Source organism: Numida meleagris, chromosome 6 (assembly GCF_002078875.1).
Source record: "Numida meleagris isolate 19003 breed g44 Domestic line chromosome 6, NumMel1.0, whole genome shotgun sequence".
NCBI lineage: Eukaryota > Metazoa > Chordata > Aves > Galliformes > Numididae > Numida > Numida meleagris.
Window position 1 is genome coordinate 22,159,248 of NC_034414.1, and position 19,831 is coordinate 22,179,078.

Sequence of the window (19,831 nt, forward strand, 5' to 3'; positions counted from 1 at the left end):
GGGAAAAAGTAAACTGCTAGATTTCAGATGACTTCTAAAGATGCATGGGATTTCTGTATTCAGATTTCTGTACAGATAATGGAGATGTTTCTGAAATTCCTTTGCACATCAGCAATGAAGTCATCTTCTGTGTGATTCTTGTAAAAGGTGACCCAAGGCATGGTCTCTCAGGCTGTGGCCTGTAATACTAGTGTAATTGCTTCTACCTAGGCAATGCTAAAATTTGCGTAGTTATATTAATAATGGATACGTGTGGAGAAACTACTCTCAGATGTAGTGGTACATTTCATGCCTGAAATCTTTTGCCATCTTGACTTCACTGCTCAGAATGTCTGCAAGTATCTTATCAGCCATCAGGGGTCTCCTTTCTCTTTAGTCCCTACAGACAAATGAACTGTTTTGGTAGGGCCCACTGACAGCATTAATTTGCCATGGGGGAAGGCAGAAGTAACTTCATACCTGCAACTCCTAAGAAAGCTATTTTGCTTTATTTTTCTTTTTTTTTTTTTTTCCCTGTGACTTGAATATAAAAATACTAACACAGGGGTGTTTAGCCTGATAAAACTTTTAGAACTGATGTGAATAGTTCATTATAGCATGCATTGATTTTCTTGTCCATTTTAATAACATCATAAAATAATCGTATCAAGATAATATTCTCCTACAGAGAAGGTGCTATACATTATAGACTGCTTAAACAGTAATTTTAAAGTATGAAATCAGGAAACTCTGCTAGTTTGTATGTTTTCTCTTTCACTTTTCCCTTTACGTTCACAATATATTTCTCGGACACTTTGAAGCAAACCAATTAAACAACCTTAATTAAAGTAAGTTATCTGTGTTATAGGTAACTCCTGAAATTAAGCTAAAATAGAAGATATTTAATAAACAGAATGTGATATTGGTCTGTGTCCAGAGAGAATTTTTTGAATTATAGGTGGATTGTGTTTGTCACTGGATCCAAAACATCATTGAATATAATGGAAACACTGGTTTTGTTGACTGGAGGTGAGAAGTATCTCTAAATCTCACTCTCACATCTTGATGGTTTTGTTGGGAATACAGTTTTGTGTTTTGGTATTGAGAATACCGGGATGCAATTATAAGGTCTGTCTTCCTGAATTTGTTTCTGACTGTATACTGAGGATACTTGAGCATGTTATCCATATGTTTCACGTGCTGTCAGCAGTATTTACAAGGTGGAATCTCAGTGTAAGTATCTGTGAAATTCCCTTGCTGTTACATGGTTCTATGTCCTAGAAATTTCATATGGTGAAAAGCTACTTACTGACTGATATTGTGCTGACTACCAATAACCTGATTGCTTTTCCTCATTGATAAATGTGCAGTAATATTCCACCTGTGCTACAGATTTCTTTCCTTCCTCCTCATCAGTCTCACAGTAGGGAGCAGTTACATGCTTTACTTACTCTTACAATTTGAATGATTCAGGAAAAAAAAAGTTGTAGGACTTTTTGGCTGGCCAAAATACCCTACCAATTTTTTTCAGTGTCTTGACTTCTGTGACAATGTACAGGGACAAAGGAATAAAGATTTACAGTATAAAGCTGAAGTGATGCTAGGAGGAGAGAGAATTTAGAATTGCAATGAAACTTTTGAGGAGATTGGTGCTAAGGGTAGTTCAAAAGGATATATGTGTATATACAAATGTTCTTCTTCCAGGTTGAAATAGATTGACTGCTTTTAGGGAGTGAAGTGTTATGTATTTTTACTTTGTTTTTGGAAGCACTTTCAACCATACATCTGCTGAAGAAAGGAGGAAGACTCTTTAAGATAAGCCACTAGAGTACATAAGAACCTTTACTTGAAAAGATTTTCTTGCACTTTGTCACTGATCCATGAGCATCAGACAGTACTTTTGTGAAAAGGATGAAGTACAGGTGCTTTAGATTTGGAGCTACCTGCCAGGATGTACTGCTGGTATGACCTGGGCTGTGATTTCCTATAGTACAACTTTATTTGTCCAGTTGTTTTGTAAGACAGTCTGTAGTATCAGCTCGGAAAAAGAGAAAGTGGCATTTACTGATTTGAACAGAGCATGCTGTGTGGAGAATCTTAAAATTATACGTGACTGTGTTGAGATCTCTGAAGATTAGCCAGGTTAATATATGCTTTTATTGTTATCTACAATTCCTGATTCAGTTTCCTATCTTCCCTCACAAAGTGGAATGGTTCCTTTCTTCAGTGCTCATATCCTGGTCTATGCTGTTGTGAAAGACTAACATGTTCTAGTTCTCCAATACATTGAGCATGAGAAAAAGTCCCCACTGCTTGAGCTGCTGAAGTCGATAGCAGTCTGGATGAAATCTACTCATCTCTGGGACTGCTGTCTTGTCTCCTTTGTACAGTAATGTTGTCATAATCATTTTCTTTGAAGCTTCCTTGAACCATCCCCCTCTCACAAATAGTTCCATGTGGAATCTGAAACGCTGGCAGAAATGCCCAGAGGCAAGTCAATGAGCAACTCAGCTGCACTGCTACTGACCCAGCAGACTCGACGCTATGTCCTTATGCTTTCATTTTGTCTGCACCATAAAGCAGCGCTCACTTAATAGCAAAGTCCTAGAAGTGGAGCAATGAGAAATAGAAATAAATGTTGTGGACATGTATAATAGAGAGTGAGAACAGAAATGTCTTTGTCCTGAACCGTAGGATTGACATAGGTGGAAAGAAATGGCAAAAGTAAACTTGGCTGATGTCTGCTTATCCCATGCCTTATATAGCTTCCCTGACAGCTAAAGTGTTTCTAACATGTTGCTTTGAAACTCTGTTAATCTATAGAAACATACTTCACCATGGTAGTTGATACAGGAATATCTTTAACTTGTGTGATGGTTTTCCACACCTTGAGCCTCTGCACCTTTTCCCCTTTCTTTTTCTGAGATGAATGTCTCAACATAGACATGTTTTGTTAACGTTTTCCCTCACTGTATACCAGCATACTTAGAAGTTTTAAAAGATTTAATGTCACAGAAAGTCTCATTAAGGCATGAGATCAGAATAAGAAAGCAGTCAAATGTTGGGAATAGAAGAATCATTCCTTCATTTATTTAGATATTCTTTCTTGGAGAATGGTATTCAAGAAGGGAGATTATTTTGCAAAGAAGGCTTAGTGTGTGAGTCTGTTCTTAAGTGACTTTATAACACTTTCCACCTTCCAAAAATAAAACTTTTCAATTAATATCCATTTTGGAAGACAGGGTGACTTCATGTGTTCTAACAGTGCAAGAATAAAGAGCTAGTTAGAGCTCCTGAAAGAAGAAAGTCTCTTCATCCTGGTTTCCTGAGAAAACAAGGGCATGATCAGTGTGTGCATGCTGTTTCATTCCACCTTGGATTTCTGTTCTTGGCCAACTCCTACCAAATTTATTGAGTAGTGGAAATCTTGGAGATAAGAAATTCCATAAAATTAGACAACTGGGTGCAAGATATGCACCCCAGAATCACGTTGTTTTTAAGGAAAAGCTTGCAGCTCAACCTAATAGCAAAAAGCTGCATGCACATCCTGCTTGTGAATGGCTGTGCTTTGGGAAACGTTTTATTTGGAAATAGCACCTCCTTAGGCCAAAGAAGCTAGAGTACAGCATGACTGAATGATAAGTGACAAATAAAATTCAGTGTAGATTCTAAAAAAGGAATAAATGTGCTATGAAGAATAGAAGAATAGCTCTCTTATATGCAATGTAGGCCTCTCAGCTGGCTGCAATCATTTGAAAGAGTTCTTAGAGCTATGATAAGCAGTTCAATGAAAATACAAGTTCCATGGTCAGCTGTGATTAAAAAAAAAGTAAGTATTATAAAGAATTTTTAGAAAAGAGGTAGAGAACACCACAGAATAAATGTGTTGAATGTCTGCACCCTTAATAGGCTCCATAGTTACAGTTCTCCCATCTGGAAGAGAGAGCAAGGGCAATGAGAGTTTTCATGAGAGGAGTAATTAATTAGCCCAGACTCTTCATCTTGAACAGGAATGATAGGGGATAAGATAGCAAGCTAGAATATAATGCAAAATGGGGCCATGAATAAAGTGTATGGACATGACTGTACATTGTTTGATACAACTTCATCTGACATGCCCTAGGACTTCATTATTGGAATCTGTTCCATAAAACCATGAAAGAATATGACCTTGTCACAGAACTTCAATTTAGTCTGTGGGACTCGTTGCTTCAGTATCTTGTGAGTGAAGGATTTTTATCAGCTTAGAGGGGGGAACGAAGAAATCCAGGAAAAGAAAATCCATCAGAGATGAATGCAAAGATATGTCCTCTGGCTTAGGAAGTTCCTGAGTTGCAATCTTATGGCAGTTAGAGAGTACATAGGAAGGTGGCGGCTTGTGCTTGGGATGCCTGTGTGTGGGAGCTCCTAAGGTACCTGCTGCCGACCGCTGTCAGAATGTGGGAACAGCTGGATGCGTTGCAGCTGATGCAGCTGATGCAACTTCAGGACTCAGATTTGCAGGAGACCTTGGTTCTGTAGCACCTTGTTGAATAACTTCTGCAGATTTTCAGTGTGCTTTTGTTTTCAAAAAATATAGCTCCGCTTCAATGAATGTCAGGCACTTTCGTGGGAAAAAAAAACTTAACTGTGATGTCAGTTTTCCTCCTTTATGTAAATCAATAACTCACTTTCCTGAAGCCTCACAAGGTATTTTCTCAAATAGTGGCAATGTGGCATTCTTGATTTTATTAATTAGAGGTTTAGATGATCACAATCTCTTGTCTTTTCAGCCTGGGTAAACAATTAAAAAATAAAAAAAGATACAAGTTCGGTTTTAAAAAGTGTACAATTTAAATAATATATTAATGAAAGTTAGGAAACATATATTTTGCAACGTTTGTTCCCACAGTCAGAATATCTGGACAAGCTATTACGGCTTTTCTAGTGCCTGTGCCATGTCCCGCAGCCCTGACCTAAAGAAAATTTCAGACTCCAGGTCAAGCAGAGCTGAAGACACATGCATAAATCAATGACTTGTTTTAGTGCCACGTTAAGACAACATGAGTGGCTGGCTTTTCTGACCCCTCCTCCCTTTCATTTAATGTGCTTCTTTGGCTCTTCTTTAAAGAGGGCTCTGCAGAGTAATTTCAGCTCTTATCAGCTTGCTGACAGCTATATGAGCCTTTCTGCTGGCTCCAGGCAATGAGTGCAGGCGCGTGAAACTTCCCATTCTTCAAGTGAAACAGTCCTGGATAGAGTTAAGGCAAATGGATGGTGAAATTCTCATGTGGGTGGTGCAGCTCACATGAAGAAGGTGGGATTTAGTTCTTATTAATCAATTAATCAAGACCTCATTTCAGTATCTGAAAGTTCTTTGAGTATTGTTAGGTTTTACAAATCTTTTTAAAATGAGAACGCTCAACTTCCAGCTGCAGCTCTTTCCCTGACAGGGGACAGCTTCTGTCTCAGGATTCTTTAGACTCATCATTATCAAATTTAAATGAACTTTCATCTGTCTGCCATTTGTAGCATTTTAAGGAGTGTGATTGGAGAGGCTAACCCTGCATTAATCCTCCCAGAGTGCTTCAATGGAGCTCCGGGTCCCCCATAAATGTCAGACCTGGACAATTTGCCATCTTATCAGATGCAGTGAAGTTAGCTGCAGCTCTCTCACCCCTCCTCCAGAGGAAAGATTTGTTGCTGCGAACAGCAAAGGAAAGAGAAAACTTTTTCCTGGATTACTGCCAGAGTCACCAGGGGAGTTGTAGAATCTTTGGCATTTGTATATGAGACTTTCATTGCTCCCCCCTTGCCCTTCACTTGCTGTGGCGAGTATTCTTATCCTAGACTTTTTTTCCTATTGTTTCTCCTGCCATTTCTTTCTGGAATGTAGAAAACTGTTTTTAATCTTGCTTTATTACAGAGTGGGCTTCATGGCATCTCTGAGAAAGAGCTCCAAAAACTGAGAGCCATCAGCACCTCATCGAGTAATTTTTCTAGGATGTAGCTGTGGTGCATTAGTATTTAGGTTTGCAGCCTCTGAGCAAGAAAAGGTTAAACTTGGACTGTAGAAGGGAAATAATGCTATTTTGAGACTTTTTTTTTTTAATTTGTCTTTATATTTCTGTGAAGTGGGCTTTTGTTTCTTACCCCTTGCAGATCACTATACACAGCTTGGATATACTACAGAAAACCCAGATGATCCAAAAACTGGAGGAAATATGTACTTCTTTTGAAAGTATATTAGAGAGTGGTTTGTGTCATACCCATAAAGCAGCTAGCTGCGGATGATTAAGCCTCTCTCCTGGTGTTCCACTAATTCTCACTACTCTCTGTTCTCCTACTTAACTTTCCTTCGTTATTCAAACTATTATAAGGTTAGAGCATTTATATTATAAAAGCTGCATTACTGTAGAATTTGCTTTTGAGTCTCTTAAACACTAATAGTAAATGCAGCTTGATCTTGGATCCACTTTCCTGATGAGTGGATAAAGATATAAATAACTTTCCCAAGGTCAAACTGCAGTGTTAATAGTGGAATTTAGAAGTCCTGGATCCTGTTTTAATGACTACATCAAATGTATCTTGCAACACAGTAGAAATGTTTGGCTTTAAGTTACAAAGGCTTTGCATGTTCTGTAGAAGCAGCCTGCTGCCAGATAATTTTTAAATGCCTTTTCCTTTAGTATTCATAAGTTGTGCAGATATATCTAACAGCTTCTTAAATGCCTGCGTGGATCTTTGTTAGGACTGAAAATGTGGACTGTGCTAGAAATATAATGTAATGCCCTTTGCCTGACAAGCAGTATAACTTGTATCTGAGGTTTGGTTCCGTCCTCTTGTTAGATTGCTGCTAAGCTTCAGAAATAGTTTTCTGCAACTGGACTCAGCTGGATGATGGAATTCTAGTCCCACAGGAGCCACAGAATGCATCGTCTCTGTTCTCTCACACAGCACAGTCCAGCATAAAATGCCCCCCAACACTGTAGCAAACAATAGCAGAAAAATGTCAGTGGTCGTGGCTGAGATATTGGTAAAAACTCTTTCCTGATGCTGAATCTGGTGATTAGGTTAAGCCTGAGGATGAGTTGAACACCCATTAACCAACTGTCTGAAATACTTCAGTAAGCTAGAAGCACCAAACCTGGGCTCTGCACTCTTCCTCTCACTGCTCGTTTGTTTCTAATCTGTTGCTACCTGTGTTTAGTAACCAGTGCTTCAGTGAATCCCTGAAGAATTGAGTTCCATCTCTTGCAGATGCCATGTTACGTATCTGTCAAGAGAGGAATAACAACTTCCTGACACTTTTATTAATACAGAATAAATACGCAAACGCAGGTCAGTGGTGTACTTCCCATCTTTATTTTGAGATAGCAAGGACTCTGTGAAGAGACTTTATGCTTATCTTTGTGACTCCTTTTTTTTTTTTTTTCCCAAAACTTGGCCTCAGGTAGTAAAAAACATTCCTCTGTAGCACGCTATTTCAGATGCTCTCCAAGAAGAAATAAAAGACTCTGGTTGGTGTCTATCAACTCTTTTGTTTATATAAAATTATTTTCAACCCTATTCCTTTGCAGTGTGACCATCTCACAATGTAAACACAACCAGCGATTATTATTGACCTATTTCACCAGTCAGTCATGCAATCATACACAGTTTGAGTCACGAAGGGTGAAGTGTGTTTATGTAGCTTGAGCTTATGTTGCTTATTTTGAAGATGTGGAGGAAAAAGACAACACCAACTTCTAAATGAAATTTTTCCTGTATATGCAGGGGAATAAAAAAAAAAAGACACGACTACCAGTCCTTCAGGTTTTATCGTCTTAGAATTTAGTAAGACACGTTTGTATTCAATCAAAGCGAGCAGTAAAGCTCACTTCAAATTGCTTGATGTTGAGAACTGTGTTTGGGTGGGATATATATATGCTTATGCTTATTTAAAATAGAGCTATATAGCTTACAGAAAACATGAAAACATGTCTTCATCAAAAGGACATGTACTTCCTCGTATAGGGCTTAAGCTCTGAAGTGAGGTATGCACTGATTTTTGAATGCTGTAATGTGGTGGTAACTCTACCTAGATTATTTTTTTCTTGCTTCAGAAAGCTGTCCTTTCATGTGTGTGATTGGCATTGGGCTTGCTTTATGTTTAAATTCTCTAATCAAGGGAATTTAAGCTTCTATTCTCCCAGCATTAGTACAGCAGTCATGGGAAATCTCAAACAAGACAGATCTTGTTGCAGCAGTTGACACAAATAAAAGGGCTTGTGCTTTTATTTATTTATTTTTAATGCTGGATGCTGATTAAAAGTTTCCAAGCATCCTTTAGCCATGTTATAAAGCCAACCAGCAGAGAAAAGGGCAGCTGCTGAGAAGGGGAGATGCTAGTGGACATAGGACAAGATCGCAGTGGGAAGCGTCAGTGTGTGTAACTCAGAAAGCTGGGAAAGGTGTAAACAGATCCCCAATTTATCTGTAGAGTGGGCTCTCCAAACACTGTTTTATTGGCCAGTGGCTCCTGCTTTACTAACCTCTAACCTCCACAATACTCAGAGGTGCTGCCCACCAGCCAGCCTTGTCTTTGAACCCCCCTTGGCTCCTGCCACCTCAAAGGCTTGCAGTCAGATTCCTGTGTTTTGCTTGGGACCTCACCTCTCAGCAGGATGCCTGCAGCAGGGAAAACTGATCCACCCTGAGAACATAGACATATTTGAAGGCAATACCACTGGGACTAGAAACCTATTGCTTTCAGTTTCAGGAGCTGTCCATCATTTGTCAAGAAATGCAGCTAAAACATTCCTGCAGCCCCCCAACTTTGGTCATATTTAGTTGAACATTCTCTACAGTGTGCAAAGGACCAACTGTTGTAAAAAAGATGACATCCACCCAAGTCATTTTGACTACTCCTCAGGTTAGGTATGCCTGCCCCTTCACAGTAACAGCCTGATGAAATTGGAGTCATTAGAGAGCCTTACAAAATCGTGGAAACTGAAGGGGAAAGAATGGGCTATATTTTTGTCTTTACATAATTATTGATGATTATGTAGATGTGGCAATCTAGAAACCAGCTGAGCATCTGTATTATTTTTTCACATCTGTGATGCCAACACGTCTTGGCCTGTAAATAGAAGGACAGAGATGAGCACTCTTTGGGACCAAAGGGAATGCAAAAAACGGTGGCTATTTTTGCATGACATTGTTTTAAAGCTCTTAAGTGCTTCATTAATCTGAAGGGTTTTTTTTTTTTTTATCTTTCTCCTTTCTTTTCGGATGTCTCCATGCTTTGCAACGGTATTCCCAACTACAGCTGAGAACGGATGGGTTCTGTGCTGCTCATAGCGTTGATATCCATTTCTTGACTCCATCACTGAAATTTATTTTGACGATGGCTTTGTAGGGTGCCAGGGCACAAAAAATCAGGTTCCCTGACCGGTGCAGTGTTGCCATCTGCAACAGGTTTGTCAGGTTGGCATACTCTTTAGTCAAAAAGCAAGCTTGAACTGAAGAAATCTGTGGTAGAAGGGAAAAATATCAATGTTGACTGGTATTCTTACCTACTTAAGTTTTGTGTTCTTGCTATTTTAAAATGCAGTTACTATTGTTAGGACCAGAAATAGTGGAAATCTATTTTAGGGGTCAAAGTAATGTAGGATTTCAAAACTGTATAAAATGTTACCATTTCATGCTATTAGAATAGCTTCTTCTCTGTCTTACATTTGAGCAAGATTTTAAGCAGTACAGGCTATTGTTCATAACAGAAGATGAAAACTTAAAAATAAAAATAAAAATCAAGCCACAAATTATCTGAGAGTACAGAAGCAAGACTTACAATTTTAACTTTAGCAGGTGTGCATCAAAGAACCATTCACATAGTATAGTATGTGTTTTCTGCACATAAAGATTATAAGTAATATAAGTGATTCTTTTCAAAGAACTGAAGAGGAATATTTGAAGAAAACTGCAGTGCAAGAAGCTTAAGATTAATATCTGTGCTTGCACTAACATTTTCCTTTACCCTTAGCTCTTATGAGTCAGCATTTGTCAAGTAGTTTAGTAGCAATAAAAATGAAAGTCTGTATAAGTCAGTTACTCCCAAGTGGCTGGTATCTGAAGAGTAAGACTAGCATTTTGAACTCTGACCTCTGTTCCCCTTATGAATTGACAGCTTGAAAAAGAAAAAAAGAAATTTGGATAGTGGAAAGATTTAATTCTACTTTTCACTGTGTATCTGAAGTAGGCAAATATGCTTGTTTTAGGACTTGAAATTACTGTGGTTGACAGTATTAATCTAGGTCATTAAATTCACGAACTCTTTTACTTTTGAAGATATACTTTTTGAGGCTGAATTACAATAGATAAACAGCACCTCAAAATGTCCATCCAGAATCTCTTTCTTAAAGTGTAGGACCATAATGATATAAATGTTTTGCTTGGTAAGCCTGCAGAAGTGCCTTATAATTAACAAACGTGTCTTCATAGGCGTATCATATACGTTGTAGGTGTTAAATAGGTGAATATTTTGAAGAGGTTTACTTGGGAATCAAGCACAGTTAGGAAAAAGAAGTAGAAAGATGGAATGGAAATTCAGAATAATATTAAAAGAACAACAGCATGTTCCATTAGAAGCAAATCTTAGTTATCTGGAAACAAATGTATGTGCCCTGCATTGTTGTTCTTCTCATTTGTCTTCTTCCCTTCTGAAGAACCCTCTAGTGTAAGGTTTGGCAAAACTCAGCATTGAATTGAGGATTAGTTTTTGCCTGAAATGATTAGACACCCTCGACCACTCCCATTTTTTTTTATTCTTAAAAACGGCACACTGATATTAGGAGCACTTTTCATATAATACTCACACAACTTCTTTTTTGGATAGATACTTGCTGGCAAATGGCAACTACACAATCAGAATAGGTAAGAACTGAAAAATGCATTTAATTCAACCTTCTATAAAACTTAAAAATCATCTGGAAAGTTTTTCAATTTTAGGTAAACTAGTGTTTGTTTACCAGTATTCCACAGAATTCCTTAAAGTTCCTGGGTGTGGAGACAGTAATCAAATCTTCCCTTTCAGACTGCGTATTCTAAAGAGTTTACCTTCGGTTTGGGGATAATTATACTGACACTCCAAAAGACTTCCAGCATTTTAGAGCTGGCTTGATTTTTCTCTTCCATAGCTTGAAATGTATAAACTATGCTTGACAAACATACGTTGTTGTTTCTCCTCACTTCAAATCTTCATGCACATCTGAGAAAATGATAGCCTTCTGATAAATTTTGAAAACGGGACTTTGAGGGAACTATCCTGGCCCAAACCTAGTTGCTTACTTCTGTCCTCCTCACTTACTCACTTAACAAGAAAAGCACAGGTTGTCCAGGATGTATTTCAAAGCATCAGACCTCTCACTTTCTCTCAGAATAACCTGGTTTTTTCCCCCACTGATCAGAGAGGAAGGTGAGCCAGCCAATTTTAGACATGCTGAATTTGACTGTGTGATATTGCTCCTGAGGGCCCTAAACCAAACAAGCACTTATTTCAAACTCAAATTCTCATCATTGTATAGTAACAATAGATTGCTATCTAATTTTTATTTGTATGAAGTCTTCTGAGTGTGTTTCAATAAACCTGTTTAAAGAAACAAGGATGTCTGTGCTTTTAGCTGGCCCAGCTGGTATCAGCTTTGCTGAAGAACTGCATACAAGAAGCAATACATATGAGAAGCAAAAAAGTTTTTGGAACAGGGAACCAGCTGTAGATAAAAAGTAGTCCAGAAAGAGGAAACAAAAATGTGTGAATTTGGGGCTTTGGAGTCCTCCATCAGAACCCAAGATCTTTCTTAGAAAACTATGCATTAAATGCTCGTTCCTGCAAAAGAACTTATGCTCCCTCTTCAGTGCCATTTTACCTTGAGTGGATAGACTGAAGGTGGGGGGGTGAGAGCTCATTCTTTCTGATTGTTATATATCATCAGCTATCCTCATATGCATCTTTCATATTAGGCAAATATATGATAATTCAGTTTATCTTGAACCTCAGTATCCTCTCTAATCTTATTGCACAATAGAAAGGGTATGAAATGCATATGACCAATTACAACAGCTTACTTAATGGGCAATAATTAGTTAGATTTTGATAACTTAAAAAGCATTCCATTATATTACAATATTGTGCGACTTTGAAGTCTGAAGGTCTTTGTGATTGAACTTCCATGACTAGAGCTAGTAGATACTCACCAGAGCTGTAGGTATTTCTTGTAATACCTTTTATGTCTGTGCTGCATGTCTTTGCTGTGGATACACATTTTAGCAACGGGCTGCTGCAATCAGTTACTTTGGAGGCATTGCTTGGCTAAATGTTAGTTTTACTAGTTTAAAGTTTCTTTTTACAAATAATATAAGGATAAAGCTAAGTTCTATCCAACCCCAAATTTACAAAGGTCTGAAACAGTTGCATCTCAAAATCTCTAAGATATGTTGGATATGTGAATATTACACGTACTGCTGAGATACTGAAGTAGAAGCAAAGGATCAGATGAACGTCAAATATTTGGCTGTAAGTAACTAACAGAACCAAGATTGAAAATATGATCACATATCACCTGGATATGATTTTCCAGGCCAATACTACTGCAGCAGCTAGATCACGTTCTTCTCTTCAGCCAGAACTTCACTAACTCAGCTGGTCAGGGAGTAAAAACCAGAAACACTGAGAGCCGTCAAGAAGGGAGAACACTGAGGTAGTCACTTCAAGCAGTGTGAAAATGGTTACGCTTCAAGGCCTCATAAACCTTTTCAAGGCATTTTGGAAACACTGAATTGCTGCATTGGGCAAAATCTTACAGCGTCATGGCTCCTGACCTAGAAGCTGAGAGAAGTAGTGGTTTATGGGCAGTTAACTTTTACTGCTCTTTTGTGAATCTTGTTTTTTCTTGTTTTCTAACTTTACTAACTCCCACCAAGTTGTAGGCTGTGAAAAAAAGAGAGGTCTAGAAAGTTCCCTTTGTGGAATTTTTTTCCTCTTAATCTAAATGTTACAGAAAGTATTCTTTCCTTTCCTTGCCTTATGCCTAGTGTTTTTCTTTCCACAAACTAATCAAAAGATTTACATTGATCTGTCTTGCACTCTACACCGGAGCGCCATTAGTGGCATTAACACTAGAACTTATAAACATTATATGAATGGACTCGGTAACCCGATGCTGTGCTGGCTTGTAAGGAGCTTCTAAAGAGACGCTAGGCCCCCAAGTGTGTTTATTTCTAAGGGAAAATAACACCTTAACTAAATAAATGTTACTTTCTGTCATTAGGCTTCACTCTTGATGCCTGTCGCACTTTTGCCTGTTGTCTCCTACAAAAATAGCTGCATATGCTTCTGTCCCAAGCTCTTGCCTGTACCAGTGTATCCTCAGTATTTTCTGCTTAGTCTCTTCATATCCCACCTGTACAAAACCCTGCAGCTGACAACAAAACTTGTTTGATGAAACACCACATTTTCCATTCCATCTGCAAGTTTGAAGATGAAATCTGAAGTACGTTTCTAAACGTCTTCTGTCTTACAGATGTTGCTACTGTTACATGAAGTGTATACATGTAGCTGTAGAGATACATTAATACCTCTACATTATAGGAAACATTTTTAGCCTTTAGAGAAGTGACGGGAAAGAGAGAAAACTTAGAGCTGTCTCTTCCTAGCATGCCTATGTTTGTTTGTTTGGTCTGTAGATCCTACTGCTAGAAGAGACGTGAGGGCCTGGTCTCCAACACCTTCAGTCTTTGGCTTCTGCAGGGAGGTGGTCTTGGCTTTGTAAAATTTTCTGCAGAAATTGGATTCAGATGAGTTAATTTCATGGGGAATCTATTGTCTTATACAATATTCCAGTCACTTCAAACCCATCGGGCAACTTAATAATATCTTGTATTTCTCATTCTCTGTCAAGTCTATCATTACGATATCACAGAATTGTAGGGGTTGGAAGGGACCTCTCACCTAGTTCAACTCCCCTCTTTGACTCTTCCACATGTTGGTAAAACTGTTACTGAAAACAGTATTTTTCCATCTTTTGTGTTGGATCTATCCCATGTTTTCTATTTATTTAGAAATTCAGAAGGGGAAAAGAAGCAGTGTTTCTCAAATGCCTGTTTGCAATTCCAGATAAGCCACTCACCCAGAATAAAATCCTATAGGTTAACATATGTTCATCCGTGCTGTTTTGGCAGTTTTACAAAGTACACGTTTGATCTCTCTTCGTAATTTAGCTTACTTGTGACCTGAGAAATATTGAGGTGTATACAAATTTAGCATTCTCTCCAAGTCTGTAGTCCACATAAGGTGTTTCCTCAGAAAATTCCAAAACCTAATCAAGCAGAGTCCTAGAGAACTAGAAGTTACTTTCAGTTCAAGTTGAAAGGAATAGTATCCTGACCATATCTTAATTGCAGACCTTGTATAATCAATGCTGCATGAAAGACAGGATCTGTAGACGTGGATCATTTATTTTAAAATTCTTGTAGCCTTTCAGGTCAGCTCTGACAACAACTAGCGTGTTGTAATTGTAAGAACATAGAACCATTTCCCAATACATTAAAGCTACTCTTGAGGACATAACTATTGTCCTCCTGAATTCGCAGGTAAGGGAAAGAGAAATGGACAGCTCAGAAAAACTCTGTAAGAATACTGAGAAAGTTGGCACAGGAGGCAGGAACAGACCTCATAGCTGCTTTTCTTGTTTTTCTCTCCCATATCCCTGTGTGCGTTCATGGGATTTTTATTCCCCCTAGGTATTCATTACATTCCAACATAAGCTTTTCAACCACACCAAGTAGAGCAGAAAATACATTTCAAATGGAATTGACACACATCTTCCCAATAGAAAACTTTCCCAAAACGTTTAGCAACTCACCATGCTGAGTAGCAGAGACTGGCAAACCATGTTAATCAATTCTGCTTTATAAAAGCAAACAAGGTGGGGAGGAAGTAATGAGACCCTGAAACATCTGTTTGGAGACTTAGAATCCCCTTAGAAGGTTTTGAGTTCTGCCTTAAAGAAACACACTCCAAAAAATTACAACCAACTGTGGGAACATTTTCTAGCTCCTTACAAAAAATTAATTATATAAATATTAGTTCATAAAAAATAAATTCCCTCTGCCTGATCTCCACTTTTGCTTCTGATTTAAAGGTGTAATCTTACCTGACATTGCAAACATTCTTTCAGCAAAGAGATGCTACCTCAGATTCATCCCAGTTGGGCGAAAGGAGGAAAAATGGAGTTGATCATTACGAAGCTAGACAATCATAATTACAATACAAATAATCCCAGAGCAGGTTGGGAATGTTGTCATTTAGTAACAGTGAAATATACATTCTCATGCTACTCACTTAGTATACAAAGTTGCAAATTAAAAGGCTGCATGAAACAGTTTCCACTTTGTAGTTAGTGCTACTTACAGCAGTAGTCTTCTCAAGCTGTTGTCTCATATGAAAATGATGTTTGGAATCTGTATTCTTACTCTTTTTCAGTTAATTCAGTTTGCTGTTCTCGTCACTTTTACTTCTCAATCTATATATATATTTTTTATCAAGTCACTTGGTTGCGACTTGTGCATAATACATTTTTTCTTAAGAGAAGGGGTAGGGATAAAGGAATATTTGTTTTTGCTTAGAATGTGGTGCTTGCTTTATTTAGTGTCTTTTTGATATTTTACGGGTTCAGATGTAATTTATTTTTACATGTTCATTTAATTCTTCTGCTATTACAGTCGGACATAATATTTGTTTTGAACTGTGCTCTTGGTCAGACTATCAGCCTGTTAACCAGCTACTAAGTCTTACCAGGGGGAGGGAGAGAGAGAAGTGATTCTTGGATTCTTGGATTCTGGAGTGAAATTGCTTTGCATTTTCTCTGGATGACGAGCTGCAAAGAGAAGTGTAATGTTTTGGACGCGCTCCTCTATCTCCTTAGTAACATTTTGAAATAATCTGTAGCAGTAAGTGTTTGTAGGTTGTTGTCTTCTCATGATAAAAGCGGTGCTCAAGAGTGCGCTTATCCCTTTTCCTGTCAGGTTTGTTTTGTTTTTTTTTTTTTTTATTAAATTGGAACGTGGATTTTTTTTCTTTTAAAATATTTACCAAAACTATTCTGAAGAACCTGTTCTCCAGGATACCCACAGGGCAGGGCTCTGGGGCCAGTGTCCTGGCTGCAATTGTTTTGTATTTTCCCTCTTTGTAATCTTTCTTCTGCACCATTCTTTAGCTGAGGAATGCTACAGCACAAATTATACAAGCAGGAATCACTCTTTGTCTTCTATTAAAAAGCAGCAGCCTGCATAGTGAAACATGCTAGCGACTTACCGTTATAGTTAAACAGTAATTTTCTTTTATCTTTAAGTCTATATCTCCAAAAGTTTGGTATTCCTTCAGTAACATAGTATTCTAAATAATACTTCTTAATATTCCCGGATCACATGCCTGAAACTGGCCTTTCTGTAGAGCCTTTCTGGAGTTTAAAAAGTACAAAATAGTAAAATAGCATTTGCCCAAATATATATGTTTTTTTTTTCATCAGTTGTTGCATATTGCTCTGTTTACCTCTAATTGCTTTACCACCTAGATACAAACGTTGATACTGAGGCATAGAGAGATTTTAAATTAAATTACTTTCTGGACACTTCAAGGTGCTGGAGTTTCCTGAAGAAAAATCAGGCTGAAAAATGTCACATCTCTTGGGCCAAAACATTTGAACTGTTTTTATTGGCAGTGCATATTTCCTTTTGGGTTAGAAGTGATCCTAAAGGATCATTTGATGATTCTGGGCATTTTAAAAGTATGTTTTTATCTCTAATAGAAAATAAGATAAGTCAGCATTTTCATTTCCAAAACCCTATTTTTCTTCCAACATTTGTGTCTTTCATAGAAACTGGGATAAGATTAAAACTTTACATATGGGGCCTGAGAATGACTTCTCTGTGAAACTCAGTGTGGCTGGGTACAAGGAAATTACGTGCTTCATTTCAGCATGCAATTTTACACTTCCTTTGTTGTAAATTAGCCCAGATGAATGATTGTAATTAACTAGCAAAGTGCATGTACTGTTATGAAAGATCTTAATATTTATCTTTACATATATATATATATTTTTTGGCAGTTTAAGGGAGTTACTAATTTGGTGGAGCTCATGAGTACTAAAATTCTCTAGTTGATTAACTAGAGTTTAAAAAGTGACTTAAATTCCACCTTTTATGCTCCATGCCCTTATTAGGCTGTTTAGCTGCACTGTGGATCCCTCTGCTTTGGAAAAACTGAGTATAACAGTAACTTATTTTCAATGGTCAAACTGCTTTTGATGTTTTGGTTTTTTTTCAAGAGGAAAACTAATGATAAAAATGTGAAAGTGACTGATGTCTTCTTTGAGTATTTGCAAGGTTTTTCATTCTAGTTAATCACTTGCGAAGTAATGCTGTTGCTTCCTTTTATTGACTGTAAGTCTTCTGTTACATGGAAGAGGAATTGAGTTTGAAGTCTTCTGGCTGTACAGAAATATCCTAGTTAGAGTAAGCATGCCTCCTAATCTAATTTCCACCTGACTTGTAGACTACATTGAACAGATTGCATGTGTAAAGCCAAACCTGATTATTAAGCACTGGATCTGTTCAGTAGGAAAGTGAATTTTATTCTCTTTGCAGGCCAGGTGGTTCTGGGAAGCATATTTTCGATCGATGAAAGCAATTGCTCTTGCTACTCTTCAGATTATCAATGATAGAATTTATCCATATGCTGCCATTTCTTATGAAGAATGGAATGATCCCCCAGCTGTGGTAAGTAAATTCATTTGATTCACTCATAAAACAAATGACTTTTTTTCCTTGTATAAGAGGTATGTGGTATGAAACTTGGTAATAATTCTGTGTGTGTTTGTGTATGCATTATGTTGGTAACTCCAACAGATGAAGTTAATATATTTTTATGACAACTGGCAAAATAACTAGCAGTTTGTTTTATGTCCTAGCTGTGAAATATGAACTTTGGCTATTGCACTCCAAATTGCATGCTTGATTATTTATTTATGTATTTATTTATTTTTCATGCATACGTACACACATTTATTTCTCCTGCATTTAGAGCAAGTTTAGTGCTCTTAAGAATGAGTAACTGCAGTGGAAATAGTCAGTGGAAGTACTGAAGATCTTAATTTGCAAGGGTCTTCAATGTAATTCTGCTGAAATAGCTAATTAGTCTTACGTCTGCAATTTTCTCCATGTTGTTTCTACGTAATTTCTCTTGTACAAAAACTGATGATCAAAGTTTTGCTGGGGTGTTGGTTGTGGGTTTTTTATGTTTGTTTGTGTTAAATGTTTCACTGGTTGAACCTACCTCTGCTAAGAAGAAATGCTGGAGAATTAATTAACCTTCTGCACCAGGCAGCTGGTTCTGATTTTTTACTATATAAAGGCTGCAGATGATTTTCACTCATAATCAGTTAATTTTCTCTGTGTCAAAATATAAAAAATAGTTTTGTGTTACTAATAAAAACAAACTTGTTAACTGTCTCACTTTATGATAGGTTAGAGAGAGTCTCTCTGGAAGCTGAGTAGGAGTGCTCAGGAGTAGTGTGTTTTACTTGGAACTCCTCAGGCTGATTGGGCGTGAACAGTTGTTGCAAAGGGCTATAGGACAAATTTCTGTTGCCTAGTCAAAGGCACTGGTCTACTGTTGTCATTGACTTGAGAACAAATGTGACACTTGTCAGTACTTAAGCAACAAGTTAGCTGCAGAAGAAAAACGTATTCTATAAATAGGGAGTCAAAGTATCTTAACACCTTTAGATTATGCTAGCAGATCAAGCATCTTGAAGCACCTAGTAAAATGAAGAGTATATCCTTAAGGAGGCTTTAAAGAGGATACGGAAACCTCTTGCAGTTCTCTCCTGTACTGGAAACCCTTCTATTTCTGGAGAAGATATACTTAACTCTGAAAAACAAGCAGGCTTTTTTTTTTCCTTTATAAATGTATAGTTAGAAAAAAAAAATGACATTTATACTAGTTTTTCAACCTAGACATTCTTAGGCAGGTTTATTGCCACAGACAGAGTAACATGTAGAGCAGAGCACTGGAACTGTGGTGGAACACATAACAGCAATGTCATGCTAGGGCAGCACGGGGAGTAAGCAGGAATGTTTTATCAATGTGCAATTGCAAAGAAAAGTTAGAGGGCTGACTGCAATTAGACAGGCTGGAATTTGTCCAGCATGTTGGAGTTTAACACCTCATATCATGAGTCTCGTGCCATGCATGGTCAGTTCCTCAGTGGTTTTATGTCTCAGTTGAAAGAATTTGATATTTATCCTAGTCTATGAAAATTGCTTAATACGTGCATGAATTCATTTCTTGCTTCAATATGAAACAGAAACATCATAAAAAAGTTCCTTTATGGGCTGTGTAAGCTCCATATTAGCCAGCAACACAGAGTGCTTGTGACCCCTTCTCACAGGGTCGGTTAAAGAAAATAGAATTCAGATCAGGAATTGTTCAAAAGCAGTTAAATTTGTAGAACAGAAGTACGCAACCCTGCGATATCTTTAACTGTGGTTTTTGATAGCTGCTCTGAGCATGCATGAAAATTTCATTTTATCAGGCTCTTTTTGTGGTGTTTTTTTTTTGTTTGTTTGTTTGTTTCTAGCCAACTAATGCTGTTGGGTTTTGGGACATGTTCTTTCCTTGGAATTTAATAACTGGAGCCTTTCCCAACCTATTTTTGAGGTTATTTTTAATGTGAATATATTATGTTTTATCTCTTTGAGGTGAGAGCATCTTACGGTTCTGATCTGTAGGGGACCATATTCTCCAGGACTCTGATATTCCTATCTTCAGACAATG

General features: G+C 37.6%; 1 protein-coding gene across 1 annotated transcript in view; it reads left to right on the forward strand.

The window, feature by feature from the left end:
* The window catches only part of EXT2 (exostosin glycosyltransferase 2), a 77,225-nt gene that overhangs the window by 16,301 nt on the left and 41,093 nt on the right, over positions 1-19,831 (forward strand). Inside the window, exon 8 of the mRNA XM_021402264.1 lies at positions 17,641-17,772. Within this exon, the coding sequence (XP_021257939.1) occupies positions 17,641-17,772 (132 nt within the window). The remainder of the gene's footprint in view (positions 1-17,640; positions 17,773-19,831) is intronic.